At 37.5% G+C, this 26,509-nt stretch overlaps 1 protein-coding gene across 5 annotated transcripts in view; it reads left to right on the forward strand.

Moving 5' to 3' along the window:
- MSH3 (mutS homolog 3) overlaps window positions 1-26,509 on the forward strand; it is a 231,691-nt gene that overhangs the window by 26,282 nt on the left and 178,900 nt on the right. For all 5 annotated transcript variants that reach the window (XM_054489804.2, XM_063665452.1, XM_063665451.1 and 2 more), the window contains exon 8: window positions 802-968. In XM_054489804.2, coding sequence (XP_054345779.1) covers window positions 802-968 — 167 coding nt within the window. The remainder of the gene's footprint in view (window positions 1-801; window positions 969-26,509) is intronic.

Raw genomic sequence — 26,509 nt, forward strand, 5'->3', positions numbered from 1 at the left:
TAGCTAATGCAGCCTGTAACTAGCCCCCATGGCTTTCATAAGCATCCATAGTGGCTAACAGTGTGGACTGGGGAGTAGTCAGATTTCCTGGGTTTGAATCTTGACTCTACTCCATTGTCCCTCTGGGACCTTGGCTGGAAACTTCCTATCACTTCTCCAAACCATGATCTTTTCCACTTTATCTTTGCTATTATTGGCTTAGGATGTCAGGGAGTAGGTTCAAGTTGGCATGATTATTCCACTGGATAGACTGTCTACTTGGGCTTCATTCAGAGTTCGATAAAGTATACTTTTTATGTGTTACTTTGATGTACGAAGTAGTAATTTACTACGATTCTGGTGGTCTGGTTACTAGGACCATATCACTTGTTACTTTGAGTGATAACTACTATTTGTACGGTGCTTTATAGTTCACAAATAATTCCTGTTTATTTTATAATTTGATCCTTACAATAACCTTATGAGAGAGGTAGGCTGGTTTGGTTCCATTTACAGAGGAAGAAGCTGAGGCCTGGCAGTGTTTGGTAACTTGCCATAGTCACTCCGTTAGGTATATTAACTATAGGCCTTGTATTCAGGGCGGCTCTCGGAAATCTGATTTATAGTATCGTTTAGATATCTGTGAGTCTGACTCTTCGTGTAAGAGTCTTGAAAAGCAGACAGGTTTCTAACCCTTTGGAAATAGAGTACATACATACTCCCGAGTGTATCATCTTTACTTTTTCCATGTTTATGCCGTGTTATAGCCATAACTGGGGAAATACATTTTTTCTGTAACATTATATTTGTATTTGTTTTTAGGGAGTGCAGCCTGCCACAGGCGAGGTTGTGTTTGATAGTTTCCAGGACTCTGCTGCTCGTTCAGAGCTAGAAACCCGGATGTCAAGCCTGCAGCCAGTAGAGCTGCTGCTTCCTTCGGCCTTGTCCGAGCAAACAGAGGCGCTCATCCACAGAACCACATCTGTTAGGTAAGTTGGCATATCACTGGAATATAATACTGATTCTGAAACTTAGGTTTAGTTCCAAAACTGATACTTACTAAAGTTGCTAAAAATAGTTTTTACTTACAAGAATTATATTTCCACTGTAGTAGTGGAAATTAAAAAAAAAGAAGTAAAACAACAAAGCTGGGCATGGTGGCACATGCCTGTAATCCCAGCCACTTGGGAGGCTGAGGAGGAAGGATTACTTGAGCCCCGGAATCTGAGACCAGCCTGGGCAACTAAGGTGAGATCTCATATCTAAAAAACAAAGAGAAGAAACACCACCTACCCCTACTATCACCTTAATGTAGGACTTTAGAAGGCAGTCTTTTTGAAGAGGTTTCTGATATTATTTAATGATATTATTTAATAATTATGGGGTTTATGATATTTAATTATTGGTAATCTCCAGTTTGTGGAGATAATTTAGAGTTCACGTCTTACAAAGTTTATGTAACTTTGGAAATGCTTTGTCTGTGCTGCAAGTTTCAATTCATGGCTGTGTCCAGTGGTTTTGTTTACTGGATCTAAGATCAGACCACTTGTGTAGTAGCAGTGTGCTAGGCACTGTGCATACAGAGGAAGAAGATGTGGTTATGATATATGTCTGGCAGAGTTTACAACCCCACAGGAGAGGCAGCTGTGTGCATACCTAACTGGACTTAAAGGCATGATGTATTAAGTGCTAAACGTGAAGGTGCCTTGTTGGAAAGACTCTGTACTGCCACCTGGAGTGTGGTGGGAAAGAGACCAGAAAGGTGTGCTGGGGCTTCAGCGAAGTAGACTGTATATTGAGGAATTTGGACTTTGGACTAGGCAGAGAAGCCCATGAGGATTTTCATGTAGTAGGTAGTAGGCAAATCACTTAGAAAATCAAGGCCAGGCACGGTGGCTCACGCCTGTAATCCTAGCACTTTGGGAGGCTGAGGCGGGTGGATCACCTGAGGTCAGCAGTTCAAGACAGCTTGGCCAACATGGCAAAACCCCATTTCTACTAAAAAAAGAAAAATTAGCTGGGCGTGGTGGCAGACACCTGTAATCCCAGCTACCCCAGAGGCTGAGACAGGATAATCGCTTGAACTTGGGAGGCAGAGGTTGCAATGAGCCAAGATCGCACCACTTCACTCCAGCCTGGGCGAAAGAGCAAGACTCTGTCTCAAAAAAAAAAGAAAATCAAACTGATTGATTAAGTGAAGTTCCATATGTTTCTTTGTCCTTAGTGTTGTGTTCATTTTCATTTGAATTTAATTTCTTTCAAAGTAGCTTTCATAATTTGTTTTTCTGATTATAAAACTAATACATGTTCATTTAGAAGACAAAGAAAAAGGATAAATTCATAAGTTGAATTCTGTAACCCAGAGAAAATGACTGTTAAACATTTTGGCACATTATTTCCATGTGTGTATATCACTTTTTTCCATTTGTGAACTTGCATTCCTGCTGCAAAATCACTTTTGTATTCTGTGTTGTTTTTTTTTTTAACTTTAAAATTCCTCATTTTTAAAAACTTTATTGCAGAAAATTTCAAACATACACAAAATTATACAGAATAGTGTCATGAACTCCTATGACTCTATCAGCCAGCTTCAGCATTTCTCAGGACCATTCTCATTTTTCTACACTCCCTCCCCTTTTCTCTCTCCCTGGATTATTGGCTTTGAAGCAAATCCTTGGGAGCATCAGTTTATCCTCTTAATATTTCAGTAGGTACTCTTAAAAACAAAATAAGTACACAACATTGTCATATAAGTGTATTATAATTTATCCATTCCATTTTTATTATATTCATTTTTTCAGTATTATAAATACTGTTATGATGAATATCCATATACAGAAATACTCATGTGCATTTCTGATGATTTCCTTAAGATAAATTCCTGAAAATGGAATTAACTGGATCAGAAGGTAAGAAAGTTTATAAAGCTCTTGATTGCTTGCTAGAAATGGTAATATCAATTTATACTTCTACCAGTATAGTCTAAGAGGGTCCTTTGAACCTTTGCTCACATTGGGGGTGATCATTTAAATAATCTTTGCCAGTCACATAGATGAAAAATTTTGCATCAGATCTCTTCATTTTGATCTTAATCCTTTTCTGACCATGTGTTCAAACTTGAATAATTAAAAGTCAAACAGTAAACTTGTAAGGAGTGCCGCTTTTACAGAACTAAGAAAATTAATAAAATCTCGAAAAAAATTTTTAAAGGTAGGCTTCTATATTGCATTTTCAATATTTCCTATCATTTCCTTGCTAGAAATGGTAATATGAGAAATGGCAATCAAGAGCTTTATAAACATTCATACCCTCTGATCCAGTTAATTCCATTTTCAGGAATTTATCTTAAGGAAATCATCAGAAATGCACATGAATATTTCTATATATGGATATTCATCATAACAGTATTTGTAATACTGAAAAAATGAATATAGAAATGGAATGGATAAATTATGATAAATTATGATAAATGGATAAATTATGATTTCCTGTCTTTGATTTAGTTCATTTTTCTTTATATTTTATTAACAGTATATATTTTATTAAATTAACTTAGTATATATTTTATTAATTTAGATTGAGTCTAAAGTCAATCAATTTTATCAACACATTCATTTTTTGTTTTCTGCTTAATTTTATAAAATAACAATGGTGAAACTCAATAAAATATCAAAATATTTCATAATGACAGACATTGTCAAAAGTGAATTTGTTTGGCAAGCAACATTCATTGACTGGTGATATTCCTAAATGTTTGTTCATCACATGAGATTTAAAAGCTTGAATTTGGCATATCAAAGATAATTTAGGTGTCTTATGTGGGTTTTACCAAATTTAAGGCCTGCTTTTGTCTTACTTTAATTTGAATTTCTCTAGTTAGCATTGTAAATAATTTTCCCTATGTTTACTGGCCATGTGTAATTTTTCGTTCTTTGCACTTTTTTTTGTATCCTTCGATCATTTTCACTTTATTTGCATATTGGGCTAAGCAAAGTCAAAAGTTAAATCTGCATTTCTGTGGAGTTCCTACAGCTAATTTATATCTATGGACAGAATGAAGTAGAGGAAATTCAAAAGTTAGCAGGGGTCAAACAGTGTGGACTCTTGTGACTCAGGGTTTGAGTTGGAAAACTAGCTCTTCCCCTTAGTGACTTTGAGTAAGTTATCTACTGTATTGTCCTTCAGTGTCCTTTATATTGGGGGGTATTAAGAGTGCTTACCTCATGGGGTTGTTGTAAGGATTAAATAAGTTAATATAGGTAAAGCGCCTGAAATAGTATCTGCCGTAGAAGGCTCTCTGTAAGAGGAAGTTTTTTTTTAACATTTTAATTAAATTTTCTGTGGCTGGGCGCGGTGGCTCATGCTTGTAATCCCAGCACTTTGGGAGGCCAAGTCAGGCGGATCACAAGATCAGGAGTTCGAGACCAGCCTGACCAACATGGTGAAACCCCATCTCTATTAAAAATACAAAAATTAGCCAGGCATGGTTAAAGTTTTTTGTAGGTACATAATAGATGTATATATTTATGGGTTACATGAGATATTTTCATACAGGCATACAATGCATAATAATCACATCAGGGTAAATGGGGTATCCATCTCCTCAAGCATTTATCCTTTGTGTTACAAACAATCCAGTTATACTCTTTTAGTTATTTTAAAATGTACAATTAAATGATTTTTGACTGTAGTCATGCTGTTGTACTATCAAATGCTAGGTCTTATTCTTTCTATTTTTTTTGTACCCGTTAACCATCCCTAGTTCCCTTCTCAGCCTCTGATAGCCATCTTTCTATTCTCTATCTCCATGAGTTCAATTGTTTTAATTTTTAGCTCCCACAAGTAGGTGAGAACATGCAAAGTTTATCTTTCTGTGCCTGGCTTATTTCACGTAACATAATGACCTCCAGTTCCATCCATGTTGTTGCAAATGACAGGATCTCATTCCTTTTTATGGCAGAATGCTACTCCATTGTATATATGTACCACGTTTTCTTTACCCATTTGTCTGCTGACAGACACCTGGGTGCTCCCAAATCTTAGCTCTTGTGAATGGTGCTGTAGTAAACATGGGAGTGCACATATCTCTTCTATATACTGATTTCCCTTCTTTTGAGTATATATCTAGCAGTGGGATTGCTGGATCATGTGGTAGTTCTATTTTTAGTTTTTTAGTAGTTTTTTTTCAAACTACTCTCTATAGTGGTTGTACTAATTTACATTCCCACCAACAGTCTATGAGGGTTCCCTTTTCTCCACATCCTCACCAGCATTTATTATTGCCTATCTTTGGATAAAAGCCGTTTTAACTGAGGTGAGATGGTATCTCATTGTAGTTTTGATTTGCATTTCTGTGATGAATGATGGTGTTGAGAGCTTTTCATATACCAGGATGCCATTTGTATGTCTTCTTTTGAGAAATATCTATTCAATTTGTCTATTTTTAAATTGGATAATTAGATTTTTCCGATAGAGTTGTTTGAGCTCCTTATATATTGTGGTTATTAATCCCTTGTCACATGGGTGGTCTACATATATTTTCTTCCATTCCATGGGTTGTCTCTTCACTTTGTTGATTGTTTCTGTTGCTGTGCAGAAGCTTTTTAACTTCATGTGATCCCATTTGTCCATCTTTGCTTTGGTTGCCCTGTTACTCAAGAAATCTTTGTCCAGTTCAGTGTTCTGGAGAGTTTCCCCAATGTTTTCTTTTAGTCATTTCATAGTGTGACATTTTAGATTTAAGTCTTTAATCCATTTTTGATTTGATTTTTGTATATGGTGAGAGATAGGGTCTAGTTTCTTTGTTCTGCCTATGGATGTCCAGTTTTCCCAGCACCATTTATTGAAAAGATCCTTTCCTCAGTGTATGTTGTTGGCACCATTGTCAAAAATGAGTTCAGTGTAGATGTATGGATTTAATTCTGGGTTTTCTATTCTGTTCCAGTGGTCTGTGTGTCTGTTTTTATGCCAGTACCATGCCGTTTTGGTTACTATAGCTCTGTAGTATAATTTGAAGTCAGGTAATGTGATTCCTCCAATTTTGTCCTTTTTGCTTAGGATATATTTGGCTATTCTGAGTCTTTCGTTGTTCATATACATTTTAGGCTAATTTTTTCTATTTCTGTGAAAAATGTCACTGATATTTTGATAGGGATTGCATTGAATCTGTAGATTGCTTTGGGTAGTATGGATGTTTTAACTATTTATTCTTCCAATTCATGAACATGGAATATCTTTCCCTTTTTTGTGTGTTCTCTTCAATGTTTTACATCAGTGTTTTATAGTTTTCATTGTAGAGATCTTTCACTTCTTTGGTTAACTCCTAGATATTTTATTTTATTTGTGGCTATTGTAAATGGGATTACTTTTTTGATTTCTTTTTCATATTGTTCACTGTTAGCATATAGAAATGCTACTGGTATTTTGTATGTTAATTTTGTGTCCTGCAACTTTACTGAATTTGTTTAATCAGTTCTGACAGTTTTTTGGTAGAGTCTTTAGGTTTTTCCAAATGTAAGATCATCTCATCTGCAAACAAGAATAATTAGACGTCCTCCTTTCCAATTTGGATGCCCTTTATTTCTTTGTCTTGTCTGATTGCCCTAGTTAGGACTATTATGTTGAATAGCAGTGGTGGCAGCAGGCATCATTATCGTACTTAGAGGAAAGGCTTTCAATATTTCTCAATTCAGTATGATAATAGCTGTGGGTCTGTTTTATATGTTGCTTTTATTATATTGAGGTATGTTCCTTCTATACCCAGTTGTTTGAGAGTTTTTATTATGAAGTGTTGTTGAATTATATCAAATCCTTTTTCAGCATCAATTGAAATGATTATGTGTTTTTTTTTCTTCATTCTGTTAATATAATGTATCATCGTGACTGATTTGCATATGTTGAACCGTCCTTGCATCTCTGTGATAAATTCTACTTGGTCATGATAAATGATATTTTTAATGTGTTGTTGAATTCAGTTTGCTAGTATTTTGCTGAGGATTTTCGCATCAATATTCCTTAGAGATATTGGCCTCTAATTTTCTTTATTTGATGTGAATTTGTCTCATTCTGGTATCAGGGTAATACTGGCCTGGTAGAATGAGTTTAGAAGTATTATCCTTTTTTTTTTTTTTCCCGGAATAGTTTGAGGAAAATGGGTCTAGTTCTTTAAATGTTTGGTAGAATTCAGCAGTGAAGCTGTTGGGTCCTTGGCTTTTCTTTGCTGGGAGACTTTATTATGGCTTCAATCTCGTTACTTGTTATTGGTCTGTTCAGGTTTTGGATTTCTTCGTGGTTCAATCTTGGTGGATTGCATGTGTTTAGGAATTTATCCATTTCTTCTAGATTTTCAAATTTATTGGCATATGGTTGCTCATAGTAACCACTAATGATCCTTTGAATTCCTGTAGTATCAGTAGTAATGTCTTCTTTCTCATCTCTAATTTTGTTTGTTTGGGGTTTCTCTCTTTTTTTCACAGTCTGGGTAAAGTCTTACCAATTTTATCTTTTCAAAAACTAACTTTTGGTTTGTTGATCTTTTGTATTTTCTTTGTTTCAATTTCATTTATTTCTGCTCTGATTTTTATTTTTATTTTATATTAATTTTGGATTTGGTTTGCTCTTGCTTTTCTAGTTCTTCAAGGTTTATCATTTGGTTATTTATGTGAAGTTTTTCCTCTTTTTTGATGTAGGTGCTTTTAGCTATAAACTTCCCTCTTAGTACAGCCGTCACTGTATCCCATAGGTTTTGGTATGTGTTTTCATTATCATTTGTTTCAAGAAATTTTTAAATTTCCTTGTTGATCTCTTCATTGACCCACTGGTCATTCAGGAGCATATTGTTTAATTTCCATGCGTTTGCAAATTTCCATAGTTTCCAAAATTATTCTTGTTTTCGGTTTCTAGTTTTATTTCATTGTGGTCAGAGAAGATTCTTGATATTATTTCAGTTTTTTGAATGTTTTAAGACTTGTTTTGTGACCTAACATCTAATCTTGAGAATGTTTAGATCATTCATGCTATAATGATTAGATCCTCTACATGCTGAGGAAAAGAAAGTGTATTCTGCAACCATTGAATGAAATGTTCTCTAAATATCTATTAGGATCATTTGGTCTGTAGTGAAGATTAAGTCTGACGTTTCTTTATTGATTTTCTGTCTGGAAGATCTGTCCAATGATGAAAGTGGGGTATTGAAGTATCCAGCTGCTATTTTTTTTTCTCTCTTTTTTTTGAGACAGAGTCTTGCTCTGTCACCCAGAGGGGAGTGCAGTAGCGTGATCTCAGTTCACTGCAACCTCCGCCTCCCGGGTTTAAGCGATTCTTCTGCCTCAGCCTCCCGAGTAGCTGGGATTATAGGCGTGCACCACCACGCCTGGCTAATTTTTTTGTATTTTAGTAGAGACAGGATACGGGGTTTCACCATGTTGTCCAGGCTGGTCTCGAACTCCTGACCTCAAGTGATCTGCCTGCCTCAGGCACGTATATTTACAATTATCGTATCCTTTTGCTGAATTGACCCCTTTTTCATTATATAATGACCTTCTTTGTTTCCATATTTACAACCAGTAAACAATACAGTATTAAATTTACAAGTACAAAATTTGTTTTGTTTTTGGTGATATCTTCTTGTCTGTTTTAAACACTGGTAAGTAGTTTCTTGTATCTCAGACTAAGTACCCCATTTTTTTCTTATGCTGTATATCTAAAGGTAAAAACAGCAGTTTTTATCAGTTACTGGTTAATAATATTTTATTAATTTTGAAGACATAATATGTTAAAGCTGTGTGAGGAAAGGCAAAAGAATGGCTTGGAATTGTGGAGTGTCTATCTTAAAATATCTTAAAATATCTTAGGGTTTTTGGCATTCTTAACTTTAACCACAAGAGGTCTCCAAAGGATTTTATATTCTGTGAATTACTGTTTAATGGTTACTAAAATCTTCACATTTCCTTTTATATCTGAAAGTACAGACTTATTTACTTTGTATCATATTGTGACTTAGAACAAATATTAGAGATGATAGTAATCTAAAATTATTACTCCTAAATAATGATATACTATCAATTTTTCTTAGGTTATTTATTTTTATGTATGTAAAGTATGTTTGTAAGATTTCAGCTTGGGTCTTAGGGAATCAGTCTTACTATCTTGTTACACTTTCTTTTGTTGTAAAAATGTATAGAAAGAAACAAATGGGAAGCAATAGTCTTGAGCCCTTTATCAATTGCAGTTAAGGTTGCTTTAGCGTAGAAATGTTGTATGTTTATAGAAATGGTTGAGAGGAAAGCTTTAGAAAGCGATAAACAAGTACTATTAATATTTACTAGTTCTCAAGGAAACTGACTTTTAAGGTGAATCAGATGAACATCACAGATGACACTCAATTTTGTATTCAAAGAAATGAGAGCTTCCTGAGCACTGGCATAGCCAAGGAAGGCTGTATGAAGGAGGTGGGATAGGCTGGTACATTTGCAGAATAGAAGGCTTTGAGTTGGTAATGGGGAGGGAGGAAGGGTATGTTGTGTGTGTATGGAAATGATATGAGGTCTGAGGCACACAGGCTGGAAATATTAGAGAAGTGTGAAGACAGAAGGGAGATTTCTCTGATTAGAGGGAACTTTCATGTTGAGAATTGAGAAAGAAAGGGTGAAGGCCTATGAAATCCAGCAAACTGGTATGGATTCCTATAGAAGGCAGTAAGGTTTCTGGGAAAAGGAATAGCATGATAGAAGGGAAGAGATGAGTGTACTGCCTAGATGGGACAGTTGAATTTTAAAAATAAATATTTCCCTAAAGGAAAAAGCAGATACAGAGAAAAGAATCAGATCAAGGAGCTTAGAGAATGCCAATAGTTGGGAATAGGAGCAAGAATACAGACAGAAGGGGAGGAATTAAAGAGCTAGATGGAGAACCAGGACAAGGTAGGGATGTGTAGTTATAATTTATCACACGTGATATAACCAATGATGTGAGCTAATTTTTTACTTTATTGACTCTGTTATAATTTACTGAAACTGTATGACATTCAGAAAGATACTTGGTTAAAAACTAGCCTTAGCTCATTGATACCTTTGAAAAAGGCGTGGAAGAATGTCCCGTGGTACCACAGTGACTTTAGCTGTCTGACCTTTGAAATAAATGCTTGAACACATAAGTGCTTCCTCAAAGATAGATGTGTATGCTGCAGATTTAAAGAAAACATTGAAATCTTAATGTTGGGGAATAAGAATAACCTCTACTATGTTTACTTTCAGTGTTAGAGGTTTAACCAAATGTATTATCTAACATGATTCTTTATGCGGAGGCATAGTACCACCTGAATGTCATTTATGGTGACACATATTTGAAATTACCATAGTAGCATTTTCATTTTGTGTTCATCTCTTATTAAATTAATTTATATAGTAGAAATTACTTATTACTTTGTGTTATTGTACTTTGACTTTCACGTTTTTAATGGAAAATATTTAGCAGAGTTTTGGTGCCAAAATGAAGTGATAACTGTGAGACTATATAATTACCAGAGGAATTGTTATGCAAATTAGGTATCTGTGTTATGGCCGAAGTCCAACTTTTTTCTAATGTCATTTGAATTAAACGTTAGTATAAAGGTTTCAATTTTTTTAAAGAATGAGAGTAAAAGAAACAACAACAGGTCTTACTCATTAATTTGGTTAAGAGGAAGTGTTTCACACATACAAAATGTTATTAAGTGGTCAGTACTTGATGGTACCAATTTCGTGATTGCAATGTTACAGTTTGTTCTATCAAAGTTTAATAAGCTCAATTCTGTGGGTTCATATGAAGTCATTTCAATATAATTCTTAGATATTTAGAGCCAAGTAAATGTGGAATGGCACACTAAACAGTGGGTAGTATATAGATATTAATAACATAGCACCTAAATTAGGTGGGAAGGTGGGGCTGGGTAGAAAGAGGGCATTCCAGGAAGTGTGGTCACAGGATGAGAAAAGGGAATTGGGAACATCGAGTTGACTGGAGTGTTAGGAATATATGGGTCAAGAGTAGCCTGCAACAGAATCTAGTGCAGAAGAGCTGTTCAGTGAGTATTTGCTGAGTGATTATGTTTAAGGCCAGAGAGGAAGACTGGAGCTGTTTCATTGAGGATGCTGGGCACTAGTGGGAGGAGCTTATACTTAATTTAGATGTTTCTCAAATTTGGCCTACCAACCTTTTAATTTACTACTTTGTGTTAGAATTTTCTTATTTAAATTTGTTAAATTATAATTTTAAAAATTACAAAGTTAATATATGTTGTAAAAGTGAAAAAAGGTCTATTTTAAAGGAAAAAATAATTCTTGCTAACCTCCTCACCCATTTGACTTAAATTAGTTTTATTATAAAGTGACTTAAATATTTATAAACTGAAAACTTGGTGCTCTAGGTTTTGTACCTATTTTAACAGGAATAAAGTCCAAGCAAAATTTGAGATTAAAGTAAATGTATGAAACTAATAAAATATAAATGAATGACTGTTTGGTATGAAGGGTGATGTTCTGCTGCTAAAAATAAACTGTTCCTACCAGTTCAAGGGGATATATCCCCAACTGAGGACCAAGTTCTTTTTTTTTTTTTTTTTTTTTTGGTTGAGCTTTTTTTTTGTTTTGTTTTGTTTTGAGCAGTTTGAGGCTCACAGCAAAATTGAGAGTAAGTTAGAGAATAAAGGTGTCATATCATCATTATTCTTCACCAGATCCTGTGCTATGATATTGCTGTAATATGCTGTGTAAAGGCTCAAACCTTTCCTGCATGCTTTTTTTAAAGAGTAGGGATCTCGCTCTGCTGCCCAAGCTGGAGTGCAGTGGCGTGGTCATAGCTCATTGCAGCCTTGAACTCCTGGGCTCAAGAGATCCTCTCACTTCAGCCTCCTAATGAGGCACATACCTGTAGTCCTGGCTACTCAGGCATGCACCACCCCTTACAGCTAATTTTTTAAAAAAAATTTTGTAGAGATGAGTTCTGGCTATGTTGCCCAGGCTGGTCTCGAATTTCTGGCCTGAAGTGATGCTCTCACCTCAGCCTTGCAAGTTCTTGGAATTACAGGCATGAGCGACTGCATTTAGCATCTTCCAGTCTTTTTCTCTCTTCAAACCACAGTATGACTTAAGTGGTTTGCCCTCCATTGGGTACCAGTGTACCAGTTCCATTTTTGTTGTTGTTGTTGTTGTTGTTGAGAGGGAGTCTTGCTCTGTTGTCCAGGCTGGAGTGCAGTGGCACAATCTTGACTCACTGCAACCTCTGCCTCCTGGGTTCAAGCGATTCTTCTGCCTCAGATTCCCCAGTAGCTGGGATTACAGGCGCCCGCCACCACACCCGGCTAATTTTTGTATTTTCTTAGAGACGTATTTTCGTAGGGGTTTTGCTGTGTAGGTCAAACTGGTCTCGAACTCCTGACCTCAAATGATCCGCCCGCCTTGGCCTCCAAAGTGCTGGGATTACAGACGTGAGCCACTGCACCTGGCCATCCAGTTCAATTTTAAAACTACTTCTGTTTTATTTTTCTCATTAAACTTTAACCATTAAGTGCTCCTTATTACTAATGTGATCTTAAACAGAAATGCAGAAACTGAAGCACATAGCAATATTCATTCTAAAAGCTGATAATCCAGTTGATCTAAGACCTTAACCTAAGATCATGAAATCAGTTCGGTAGGTTGTGACTAACATTTTAAAAAAATACAGTAGAAGTTACCAGAGTATATCACGTGTAGTAAGGGTAAGTATTTCATGAAATTCCTTTTTTTTTTTCAGTTTTATCTGTTTATAGATAATGTCTCTGTCTGTATATGCCTTCTAATCCTCTCTCCAATTCCTATCATGTTTGTAATTGTCCATGAAAATAATTAAACTCATAATTTAATATATTAATATGATTAATGTTATTCATAGATTATTTTATATGTACATTCTTATTACGTGAAACTGATCAGATACTACCCGGAAATATATTTTTGAATAGCACAACTGAAAAGCAGTTAATATTTAGACTATGTATTTAAAATCCTAAAGCTGACATGATTCACAGACCAGATATTGCCTACGTAGAAAATCTAGAAGTGACAAATTATCAGAAGTATTAAGAATTCAGCAATGCCATTAAATATAAGATCAGTTTATAAAAATGAATAGTGTTTCAGTACAGCAGCAACAAATAGAAAATGAAAACAAATTTAAAAGATACTATTTAAAATAGCAACCACAATAATATTATCTAAGACTCTATTTACCAAAAAGAAAATAAGGTCTTAAGAAAATTTGGAAACTTTACTGAAAGATATTAAAGAACTAAATAAATACTGGAAAGATGCAACACGTTCATGAATGGAAAGATTCAGCATAAAGATATCAGTTCTCCTTAATATCAATTCAATGCAATTCTTTTTTTTTAAAAAAAAAAAAACAATTTTGTGAGTACATAGTAGGGTACATGAGATGTTGTTCAATGCAATTCTAATCAAAAGGACAATGAGGTTTTTCACAGAAACTGACAAGCTGCTTTTAAAAAGATAGATCAAAGGGCCAATAAGTAAGACAGCACTGAAAGACATAGAGATATTTGCCCTATGAAAACTCAAAGCTTACATATATATGTGTGTGTATATCTATATATTTTTATATATATATAATATATATGTTTATATGTATATAAATATATGTTTTTATATATATATATGTTTTGGAGATGGAGTCTCACTCTGTCACCCAGGCTGGAGTGTAGTAGCACAATCTTGGCCCACCCACTGCAACCTCCATCTCCTGGGTTCAAGCAATTCTCCTGCCTTAGCCTCCTGAGTAGCTGGGACTACAGGCATGTGTCACCACGCCTGGCTGATTTTTGCATATTTTTGGTAGAGATGGGGTTTCACCATAGTGTCCAGGCTGATCTCGAACTCCTGACCTCAAATGATCCTCCTGCCTTGGCCTTCCAAAGTGCTGGGATTGCAGGCATGAGCCACCATGCCCGGCCAAAACTCAAAACTTATAAAGCAATGGTAAGTTAGTATGGAATTGGCATATGGAGAGAGTAGCAAATGGAGCAATGGAGCAGAAGAAAGATGGAGAAAACAAATTCATGCATACATAGGAAGTTCATATGGCAGAGATGGCATTAGACGTCCTGGGAGGGAGGGATTATTCAACTGATGCTGCAGGGACAAACAGCTTTCCATACCGTAGAATTAAACCCTACTTCAGACCATACAGAAAATTTCAGTTGGAAAATATGTATGTATTCATTACCTCAGGATCTGAAAAGATATCCTATACATGACATACACAAAAAGCACAAATCAAAGGAAGCAATTAGTAAATCATGTAGCTTTTTTACAGGTTGCTCTAGGTATTACATTATATATACATAACTTATCACAGTGTACTTGTGTCATTGTTTTACCAGTTTGAGTGAAATATAAAAACTTTACCTCTGTCTATGCTTCTTTATCCTCCCCCATTTATAATATAATTACCTTAAATGTTATAATTGTCTTAAATATTTAGAAAGCGTTATACTTTTTCCTTCAACCATCAGACACAATTTAGGAAACTCAGGAGGGGTTCCTATTGCTTACCTTGCTGTTTCTGTCCTGATGTTCTAAGGTTTATTCTTTTTATTTTTTCCTTTTTGTTTAGAGAACTTCCTTTAACCATTCTTTTAGAGTAGCTCTGCTTGTGACAGAGTCTGTTAGTTTTTCATCATCTGAGAATGCCTTGATTTGCCTTTCATTTTTGGAAGATATTTTTTGCCAGGCATGGGATTCTGGGTTGATAATTATTTTTTCAGCACTTGAAAAATATTTTGCCACTTCCTTCTAACCTTCATGGTTTCAGATGAGAAATCTACTATCATTCAAATTGTTTTACCCTATAGCTAAGCTATGATTTGTTTCTTGCTGCTGTCAAGATTTTTTTTTTTTTTTTTGGTTTTTAGAAGTTTAATTATGTGTCATGGAACATGTATCTTTGGCTTTATCCTTTTTGGGGTTCACTCAGCTTCTTGAATCTGAAAGTTTATGGCTCTTGCCAAATTTGTGAATATTTCATCTATTATTTCTTCAAGGTTTTTGTTGGTGGTGGTGGTGTTTTTTTTTTTTTTTCTTTTGCCTTCTTTCTTTTCTCCTCTTGGGACTTTGATCACAAGAATGTTAGATCTTTTGTTATAGTCCCTGGGACTCTATTCATTTTATTTTTATTCCAGTCTATATCCTCTCTGCTTTCCAGATTTGGTAATTTCTATTGTTCTGTTTTTCATTTCACTGATTCTTTCATCTGTTTCCTCTATTGTGCTGTTGAATGCATCCACTGTTATTATATTTTTCACTTCTAAAATTTTTGTTCATTTTTTTCTTTTTTTTGAGACGGAGTTTTGCTTTTGTGCCCAGGCTGGAGGGCAGTGGCATGATCTCGGCTCACTGCAACCTCCGCCCCCTGGGTTCAAGCAGTTTTCCTGCCTTAGCCTCCCTAGTAGCTGGTATTATAGGCGCCTGCCACCACGCCCAGCTAATTTTTGTATTTTAGTAGAGATGGGGTTTCGCCATGTTGGCCAGGCTGGTCTCAAGCTCCTGACCTCAGGAGATCCACCCATCCTAGCCTGCCAAAGGGCTGGGATTACAGGTGTGAGCCACTGCGTTCGGCCCATTTTTTTCTGTATGCCTTCTATTACTTTGCAGAGAATTTTTCCTTGCCTTGACTTTCTATTTTTCCATTTGTTTCAAGCATGTGTGTAATTGCTGTTAAAGCATTTAGCATGGCTGCTCTGAAAGCTTTGCCAGATAATTCTGACATCTCTGTTATCTTGGTGTTGGCATCTATCGATTGTCTTTTTTCATTCAGTTGGAGGTTTGGAGGTTTTCCTGTTAATTGGTATGATGAGTGATTTTTGGTTGGAACCAGTGCTTTTTTGTATTTTGTTATGAGATTCTGGGTCTCATTTAAGCCTTCTGTTCTAGCTGGCTTTCCCTGACACTGCTTCAGCAGGGTAGGGGTGTGCTGCCTCCTTATTGCCAGGTGGAGGTAGAAACCCAGGTTGCTTGGTTTCCGTTGAAACCCGAGGGAGATGGGTGCTTCTTGTTACTGCTGGGTGCCTGGAGGAGTTCCAGCTTTCCATGTGGCCTCCACTGGGCCTTCTCTGACACCATCCCCGTAAGGAGTGAGAAGGGAGTCTCAGTACTGCTGAGTGGGTGTGGAAGTCCAGTCTCTGTCTGGTGTTTCCTCTGATACCATGGGGGTTAAAGCCTCAGTACTGGCCAGCAAGGATGAACCTCTTGTTTGCTACTGTATGGCTGACGCTGACACAACCCCAACTGGAGTTTGGAGTGCCTTCTTTCACCGGTGAGAATGGAAATCTGGGGTCCCAGCCTTTGCTAGCATGGGTGGGACCACAGGTTTTTCTCTGGTGCTTGGCTAGAGTAGAGTGGTTATTGGCTAAAAGTTTTCTGTCTTGCTAGGCTTCCTCTTCTCTGGGGGTTTGTTGAGGATTTTTGGCTGTGCCTGTTGGTCTTTCTGGGTTGTCAGCTTTTTCAGCTCCAAGTCTGGGTTTTATGCCACAAAAAGTAAACCTGGGGAACTCACCATCATACTGTTCCTCACATCCCAAGTTCCCTAGCTGGTCTGCTTTCTGCTTACCTTTCAGAGTTGTCTTATGTTTGCTTGACATGTAATATGCAGGGAGTGGTACTCAGAGTAGGAGTGGGGAAGCATATCTCCATTCCTTCTTCCCAGAAGCAGAAGTTCTTCAATCAAGATCTTATTTTAGAGATTGCTCTATGTATAAATGAACTTTGCTTTCTTGGTGTTATTTTGATCTAATTATAATAAAATTTGGACTTTGATTATATTGATAATGCCAGTGTGCAAATTTTAACTGCAATAGAATTGAATTTTGCACATGGGTGAATCTGATTAAGAGAAAAAGAAAACTCTTCTATTTTTTATAATTAAAAAACTGCTTTTAATATTTTTAGTGCTGCTTACAGTTCAAGAATGTTAGTATATTTTTAAAAGCACAACCAGCGGGGAAAATTCTGTCCCTTTTCTTGGCAAATTAACAATCTAAGCATACAAAAATTTATAGGAGAATTTTGCCAGCTCTCCATCAGAGTGCTGTCATGATGATTAGTTCATATTTCCTTCTTACGAAGCTTACCCTTTCTTGTTTATCACCCACAGAAAAGCATCAAAGTTAAAAATCAAAAGTATTTGAAGGAACCTCCATACCAAGTGGATTCAGAGAGCCCAGAGGTCAGAAATCATGTGCAGAGTCTTATATTGACAGAGGAATGGCCCTGCCATAAGCAGGGTGCCTGAGTTATACAAGGTGTTGGCAGCTAGAGCCACGTTACACCTGGTTTACTTACCTGATATAATTTTAAGTGCTTCACAAATAACATTTTTTACGTTCATAGTTAAATATTTACTTAAGGTATATTAAAAACATATAACCAGGGAATCAAACCTGTGATTTCATAAATGTGTTGCAAAGAAAGATTCTTAAGTTGGTATTTGAGTTAAAAATGTGAGTTAACAAGGACTATCAGGTTATAGTAGTGCTGTCCTTACAAATATGTCAGTATTATTGAAGGTAAAGGGGGAATGACTGAAGTTAAGGAAACATGTTGGAGCAATTGTAATGGCAATGTGTGTCACATTGTCTGCCTCTTGTCGTTTAGATTGTGTAAGCTAAATCTAGTGTAAATGGGACCATTGTTTGAATGAAAAAAAATCCAAACTTGAGATGTAGAGAAATATAGATGAATTTGAAGCCCAGAAAGGACATTTAAGCTCCCGTAAGATGAGTTACTCCATTTTTTATAGTAGCTCACCTTTTTAAAGGTATTTTATCCTGCTGTCAAGTTTATTTTATTAAATTGGATACCAGGAAATTCTAATTGATTTTTTTATATCAAAAAAATCGATGTTATTTATTTTTGAGACAGGGTCTCACTCTTCCTCAGGCTGGAGTACGGTGGCACCATCATGGTTCACTGTAGCCTTGACCCCCCAGGCTCAAGCAATCCTCCCACCTCAGCCTCCTGAGTAGCTGGGACTACAGGTGTGCACAACCACACCCAGCTAATTTTTTTTGTAGAGATGAGGCCTCTCTATGTCTTCTATACTGGTTTGAAACTCCTGGGCTCAAGCAATCCACCCACCTTGGCCTCCCCAAAATGTTGGAATTACAGGCGTGGGCCATTGCGCCTGGCCAAAATCTGCATTTTGATGGATGTTTCCAGTAGATTCTGAAGTTGTTGATACATCTTCTGAGTTGAACATTATTATACAGTCATTCATTTATTCATCCTTAAACACAGTTATTGAGTGGCTGCTGTGCGCCAGGTTTGTTACTAGGTGGCAAGGATACAGAAATGAGAAAGATCCTTCCTTTCCAAGTTCTTATAGTCTAGAGGGAGGTAGTCATGGAAATAAACAATTGTAATGAAAGCGCTGGTTGAAAATATCTTAGAGTTACTGGTAGCCCTCAAGCATCATGCTAGTTTGCTAGAGGGGTATGTTAGAATTGAGACTGGAAGAATGAATGCCAGTCAGGTGGAGGTGTGAGAGAGCGTGATTTTCTTAGGAAGCAGAAACTAGTTTGGCTGGGTTACTCTGCCAGCATGAGCAGGCAGCCTGAGGCAGGACAGACATGTGTTTTGGAGAGAAAGGGTGTGTAAAGCTGGAAACCATTGTTCTCAGCAAACTGTCGCAAGGACAAAAAACCAAACACCACATCTTCTCACTCACAGGTGGGAATTGAACCATGAGAACACTTGGACACAGGAAGGAGAACCTCACACACCGGGGGGCCTGTTGTGGGGCGGTGGGGGGAGGGTTAGCATTAAGAGATATACCTAATGTGAATGACGAGTTAATGGGTGCAGCACACCAGCATGGCACATGTATACATATGTAACAAACCTGCACGTTGTGCACATGTACCCTAGGACTTAAAGTATAATAAAAATATGTAAATAAATAAAAAATAAAAAGAGAATCAAGAGTGAAACAGTGGAGAGAGAAAGTGGCATTGCACAGGGCCTGGATAAAGAGTTTCCTGTGATAGAGACTGAGTTGAGATGGCTGGTGATGGGGACTGTAGCCTAGTGACCCTTTGTGTATCCAGCACCTATCAAAGTAGCTCACACATAATAGGTGCTTAATAAATGCTTGGTAAATGAATGATTAAATAAGTGGTGTTTAGAATAAAGAGAATAATGGGTATCTCCTATTTGTTTTTCTTAAGAAAAGTGATTTGGGTTTTGTAAACATAGAAGAGTTGTTGTAAGGCTGGGCATGGTGGCTCATGCCTGTAATCCCAGCACTATGGGAGGACGAGGTGGGTGGATCATCTGAGGTCAGGAGTTCCAGACCAGCCTGGCCAACATGGTGAAACCCCACCTCTACTAAAAATACAAAAATTAGTTGGGTGTGGTGTCAGCACCTGTAATCCCAGCTACTTGGGAGGCTGAGGCAGGAGAATGGCTTGAACCTGGGAGGCGGAGGTTGCAGTGATTCAAGATTGCACCACTGTACTCCAGCCTGGGCAATAGAGTGCAACACTCTGTCTCCAAAAAAAAAAAAAAAAAAAAAGGAGGTTGTTGGAGTAGCTGGAAATCTATACATTAACATATATGGTAATCAATGTCTATTTACATTATATAGATTTACATTATACAAATGTAGCCATTTCATTTACTCTTTTGGAAAGATCATATTGATTTCTTATCATTTTTTTCCCCATTGTTTTTATTTCTTTAAAAAAAATCTTTAATATCACTTTAAATTGATTGAAGCATCCTCACATTTCCATAGATATTCCTTTACAGTAAATATTAATGGGATCTACATGGCTAAGTTACTGTTTAAAGATTGATATTGATGATAACTAGGCACTAGCCTCCCCTCTGGCGCTTGAAACCTTTTCTGTTGTGGTGTTCATAGGAAATCTCTTTTTTTCTTTATATTTTGTCTTCCTCATTTTCCTCATTCCTCTTTTCGAGAGTAGAAGATAAATATAAAGTTGACTACTTTGTCATTCTGTTTCATTATGTTTATTAGACAGTAGTTTCACTTAACTATTTAGATAATCTAGAATTAGAAAATAAATTGTGGGCCTGGCAGGGTGGCTCATGCCTAAAATCCCAGCACTTTGGGAGACTGAGGCGAGTGGATCACTTGAGGTCAGGAGTTCAAGGTCAGCCTGGCCAACATGGTGAAAACTCATCTCTACTAAAAATACAAAAAATTAGCTGGGCGTGGTGGCACGTGCCTGTAATCCCAGCTTCTCAGGAGGCTGAGGCAGGAGAATTGTTCGAACCTGGGAGGCAGAGGTTGCAGTGAGTCGAGATCTCCCCACTGCACTCCAGTCTGGGCGACAGAACAAATCAATTCTGGTAGTAGAGATGGTAGTGACTAAAGAGAAGAAATAAATCTCATATGTTGTAGGAAAATGTTTGCCTCTGGGAAACCATTTAAAGAGGAAGTGTTATTAGTATTAAAAAATCTGTCATTTTGAAATTTCTTTTTAAAAATTACATTAATTTCTTCCCTGGTGGTAATGCCATTGTATTTTCAGTAGTTTTTTTTTTAGTCCTGGTACTTTTTGTATACCTAGCTAGCAATTTTAATGGATGTGCTTAACTCATGAAAATCCAGATTTTAAAACATGATAAGTTAATAGGTGATAGTTATTTTATAAGAACATTTGCCATGAGTTTATTTAAAGAATGAGAGCTTCTTTGTGCATTTTCATCGAGTGCATTCTCCTCAGGAATATATCTCCTTGAAAAGAAAAAATGGGATGTATTTGCAGTAGGTTTATTGATAGTTGAATAGGAAGAAACAGCATTTGAGAAGTGTGGAGGAAAGATCTTCCTGATTACTACAGAGACCTCCTAAAGTGGGGCCAGACTGCTTGAACAGAAAGTTTGGAAGCAGTTGTGTGAGGTGTGCTGCATTTGTTTTACTAATTCGACTTGATTTTTGTAAATACACCTGTTCATTTGGGTTTGAGGATTTAATTGCATAAAGACTATTTAGCTAAAGCATCTTGGCCTCATGGCTTTTCCCAGACGTTTGTGTTATAAATGTTAATATATTAAAAGTGCTTTTAAATGATTTATTATTAGCATCTTAAAAAAATCCTACACTAAATATTAAAGTAGTCTTTATTATTTCAGGTGAAGTCAAAGGGAAACAGTACGAGTTGCGAGGTAGGGGGTAAATGGAAAGGAAGAAAAAGGAAAGACAGGAGATGAAGGGAAAGATTGAGTCCCATCGTGTTCCAGACACATTGTTCATGGCTTCAATAACCCTGGCATAGCCCTCTGAAGAAAGTGTAGTTATCCTGTTCTTTCTGCAAGGAGGCAGAGATGCTGTGAACCTATCTTGAAGTTACAGGATCACTTAGGTAGTAAGTGGCAAAGCCCACTAGAGCCCTAACCCTATTTGATACTGGTAAGTTCACCTGCTATCATTAAGGTGTAACCTGACAGCAATGTAAAAGACAAAAATCCCCCTTCATTGAACTCCAAATACAGTTACTGTCTGTTCTCAGGATCTCTTTAATTATTATTTTCTTCTCCTTTTCGTGGTTCAAGGAGAGATCCCTTTTAATCTCTTCCCTTCCAGCAAAGCTTCCTTTCACTTTCTACCAGAAGTCAAAAACTTGAGGCCAGCTTAGTTCAGAGCTCCTCTGGGCTTGCTTATCTCCCAGCCTTTGTGGACTCCTTCTTGTCCATTAGTCTTTGTAATGACTTCTTCCTGTCAAACCTCCTTGCTGAAGGGAGACTTCTTACTAATTTCTCTTATTTTCCCTGCTTGCTTGCTTTGAGATTATTCTCTTATCTCTTGTTTTCAGGCCAGGAATTTCTTCCCCTTCCCAGCTTTTTTGTGAATCCTTTTTAACCTCTGGCCCAAGTCTTGATCCCTAAAGCAGTAAAAGCCTATGGAGGCCTGGTATGGTTTTTCTGTATAGTTTTTCCTCTCTCCCTTCTTTTTCTACCCTTCTTTCTGAAAAAACAACAGAAACAAACAAACAAACAAAAAAACCCTCTGATACTTGATTTTGTATCAATAATCAATATACATTAAAATTTATTAATATAAATTGACTTAATATACACAATACTGAGTTTTTTCCAGGCTTTTGTGGAAGCTCCCCACTGCAGTCCGGAATGCTTCGTGACAAGGTCCTAGGATTCTTTCCCTTGGTGCCATTGTGACCGTTCCCTTATTTTATACCTTCAGCTCTGTCCAGTTCTCTTCTTGGCCTGGCTAAGCTGGGCTCTGCACCTCATGGGAGTGGACATGAATCCTGAACACACCATGTGGGTGTACTGGCGTTGTCCACAACCTTAATGTGAAGGCAAGTTTAGAGAAGAATGCATGATGAGTGGGCTTGCATGCCTCCCTGATGGCCATATGGGACCATGACCACACCACAGGGTTAGTCCTTCCCTGGTGGGAGCCACTGGGAGCAGAGGAGTGCTAGGTATCGCATGGCATATTTAAGATAGTTTGTGTCCAGCCGTGACATTTCAAGTGCTCATTAATTGCATGTGGTTAGTAGCTACTGTATAAGGCAATGTAGTTTTATAGATAGTAGCACAGCTATATGCAAGAGATGGGCCTAGAAAGACAGGTAACACTTAACTAGACAGATTTGGGAAAAATACATTCCTCAATGAAAGCAAAGTTTAAACAAAGTTGAAATAATTTATTTAAAAAAAATGTAGCTGGCTGGGTGCAGTGGCTCACGCCTGTAATCCCAGCGCTTTGGGAGGCTGAGGAAGGTGGATTGCTTGAGCTCAGGAGTTTGAGACCAGCCTGGGCATCATGGTAAAGCCCTGTCTTTACTAAACATACAAAAATTAGCTGCGCATGATGGCAAGCAGCTGTAGTCCCAGCTAATTGGGAGGCTGAGGCAGGAGAATCTCTTGAACCCGGGTGGCTGCAGTGGCAGTGAGCCGAGATCATGCCACTGCACTCCTCCCTGGGCAACAGAGCGAGACGAGCAATAACAACAAAACAAAAATAAAAACAGCTAATGAAGTTCTTATTATGTACCTGGTACATTCTGCCATTACCGAAATTAACTGATGTCATCTTCACAACAATCCTTTGAGGTGATTACTATTATTATTTAATATGTCCATAATAAATGACAGGTTTAGGAATGCACATTTGAATTGTGGTTCTGACTGAAATATTGGGCAGTTGAGGAAGTACTTGATAAAGTGATTAGTACCCTTTTTAAGTGTGAGCATTTTCTAGTTGCTAAGTCAGGGTATCATTTATGTATGAATTACCTTATAGGTAAGTATATTTTACATTCTTTTATGTAACTCCTAACTATCAACCCCCAGATATCACAAAGTTTACTTGTGGGTGATTAAATTGCATAAGACAAGAGATTGCCCACCCATACAGAATTTCTATTGCCTCTGCCTTCCAGAGAACAGTGGGAGCAGCCTGGCCTGCAGGTTGATTGTCAGATTCTGCCTCCCTCCCACCTCCTTATTCCTGCAGAGAGACACATAGCTTAGCCTCCTGTCACACTCTGTCGTTTTCCTGGGGCTGCAGAGCAAAGGGCTTCCTCAGGTTAATTCTGAAGTCCTGTGTATGCTGAAGTCTGTGCTTGAAGAAGGAGAGAAGCTTCCATCTTGCATATTTCCTAATACTTTATCTTTCCTTCTGTAACAACAGTGCACAGATTTTACTTCAGGGACATGTGTTTTATTCACTCCTGCTGTTATCCTATATACTAAAATAGTACCTTTGTCAATGTGCTGATGTACTCTACAAACATATAAAGAATTTTTTTTTAATTGGTTTGTTGACTGGACAGAAACACTAGTATAACACTAAATCTAAGTGCAGAGAGTGGGCAGCCTGATTTTGTTCATAATCTCAGGGGAATCTTTTATAATGGACCAGGAAGCACATGTCTGTGGTTTCTGCATAGGGTGTGTTCTGTGGTGCCCAGCCAGCTGTAGTATGTCGTGCGAGATTTGGCCTGTAGGCCACGATGGTGGGCTTCTGGGAGGAAGAATCTTCCTTAGAAGTCCTGCCCTTTGACACTCCTTCTGCTGAAGTGTCCTGATCTCAGTGGGGCTTCCTGATTTTCTGTTCTGGGGTCTATCAGCACTGGGTCTATCAGTGCTACCCACGCCGCCGTGGCTGTGGGTCACTGAGGGTGACCTGCGTGGGTCCCATGGGCTCAGCCTGGCCTTCCCAGGTCCTACAAGGTCCTCCTTACTGTCCTTCCCTGCTCAGTCACCAAAGAATGACTTTTTTGAAAGTACAATTCCAGAGTTAAATACTGGCTAAGTGTAGAAAACAATGCTGGAATTCAGTCGTCACCTCCACCAGTCCTCTGGAGCCATGGTGATATGAAGTGTTTATGGGTTTCTTTGTTGTAACCTCAAAAGTGGAGTGTTTTTCCTGGTTGGTGCTGCTTGCCCTCCAGGTGCTTAGTGAGTGAAGCTTCATCTTCCAGATTTCTCTTTGTGGCTTAGGGTATCTGTATGATTTTACTGCTTTTGTTCTCAGAGGCGCTAGGCCGTGCTGATCTCTCTGGAGTGATTATGGTGCTTTTTGCCTGGTAAGTCCATCCTTATGTGTAAAAATCAGGATTTGGGTATGAGGCAAATAAGGTGGTGGGGATTTTGTTTTACAGAGAGATTTTCACTTGCAAACTTTTAGATCTTTTCAAATTCTAATTTGATTTGATGCATTTAAGTAACAAGTTATGTAAAAACATTGAAATGACCCATTTTACAGAAGTTTGATTTACATACCCATTGTTTGTGTAAGGTAACATCCCTGAGGCCAGGAGCATGATACCTTTCCTCTAGTCTTGTCCCTTGTCCCTCGCTTTGGGCTCTAGCTACATCAGAGTAATTGCCATGCTCTCAACACCGTACAGTGAGAGCACAGAATAATGGTCTGGGTACAGTCTGGGGCCAGACAGCCTGTGTTTGGACTCTATTTTTCTTACTACCTGTGAATCTTAACCTCTCCATGGCTCAGTTTCCCCATTCAAAAACAAGTATATGTTGATAGAACGTTTTATAGAGTAGCAAGCATTAAATGAGTTAATACAGTGCCTGAAACATAGTGCTCATTAAATGTCAGCTCCTGTTATTCATTCAGCGGTTTTCTACCATTCTTAAGCTATTCTCACATTGTGCAATGCATTTTTGTCACATCTGTCTTTTTAAATATTCTGTATACTAACAGTCTTATTGCTTTCATGAAGCTGCCCTACAATTTCCTGTTGAGGTTCTAATCTTAGCTGTACTTTGGGATTACATGTGGATATTAAAAAATGCCAATGCCTGAGTTTTTGGCCTGTGCTAGAGCCGCTTGTAGCTGCTTGTAAGAATTGACTGTTATAGTTCCAGGACTTCGTACCAGGCGGTGAAAGCATTGGTAACTTGAAATCAACTATGTTGGGAATATTTGCACTCGTAATTGGCAAATACTATCACAGCTCTCTCTTCAATCTGTTTGATGTTCTAGTGACTTGTTTATAAGCCTGTCTCTCTCAATAGGTGTTGACCATTTTGGTGGAATGTATTAGTTTGCCAGGGCTGCTGTAACAAAGTGCCACCAGCTGAGGGCTTAAGCAACAGAAATTCATTATTTCATAGTTCTGGAGGATAGAAGTAAAAATATCAAAGTATGAACAGTATTGGCTCCTTCTTGAGGACTGTGAAGGAAGGATCTGTTCCAGGCCTCTCCTTGACTTGTAGACGGCCACCTCTTTCTTACGTCTCTTCATATCGTCTTTCCTCCATGCATGTCTCTCTGTCCACGTTTCTCCCTTTTTACGTGGACAGCAGTCATATTGGATTAGGGCCCACCCTGATGGCCTCACTTTAACTTGTTCACCTCTGCGAAGACCCTATCTTCAAATAAAGTCACATTATATACTGAGGGTGTGGACTTCCACATTTGAATGTTATGGGGACATAATTCAACTCATAACATAGGGCAAGGACCTTCTTTTCCACCTCCCTCCTCAGTCCGTTTGTGCCTGTGGTAGTTGCACAGTAAAGGTTTGTAGATTTGAAAAGGAAATAACCTTTTGGCTAATGTTATTTGTATATAATTTTTTATTCATTGAACTATGAACTCCAGAGTCAGTATGGTTTAAAAAAACTTTTTTTGTTGTTTTGTTTTGGAAACAGCTCCTTCTTGGGAAAATAAGAGTTAGTATTTCTAGAGAAAAATGTTAGTTTAGAAAGAGTAGTTATTTTAGGCTAAGGCAGACCTGAGCTTGTTAATGAACTTGTGGACTCAAAAGGCTTATGATTGAGTGAAATGGTCTTGATTTTGTGTCAGTGGCTGACAAAAAGCTTTTAATCATATATGAAAAAAATGTTTGTGATGAATTTCCACTGATTTGAAAATGTCTTAATGTTGCTAATCTTCTTCAGGATTATGTAAGACTGTAGAGTTCTTAGAAGAGTATGGCCTTTCTTGCTTTTTCTCAAAGGCAAATATAATGTCA

This window comes from Pongo pygmaeus, chromosome 4 (genome assembly GCF_028885625.2).
Source record: "Pongo pygmaeus isolate AG05252 chromosome 4, NHGRI_mPonPyg2-v2.0_pri, whole genome shotgun sequence".
NCBI lineage: Eukaryota > Metazoa > Chordata > Mammalia > Primates > Hominidae > Pongo > Pongo pygmaeus.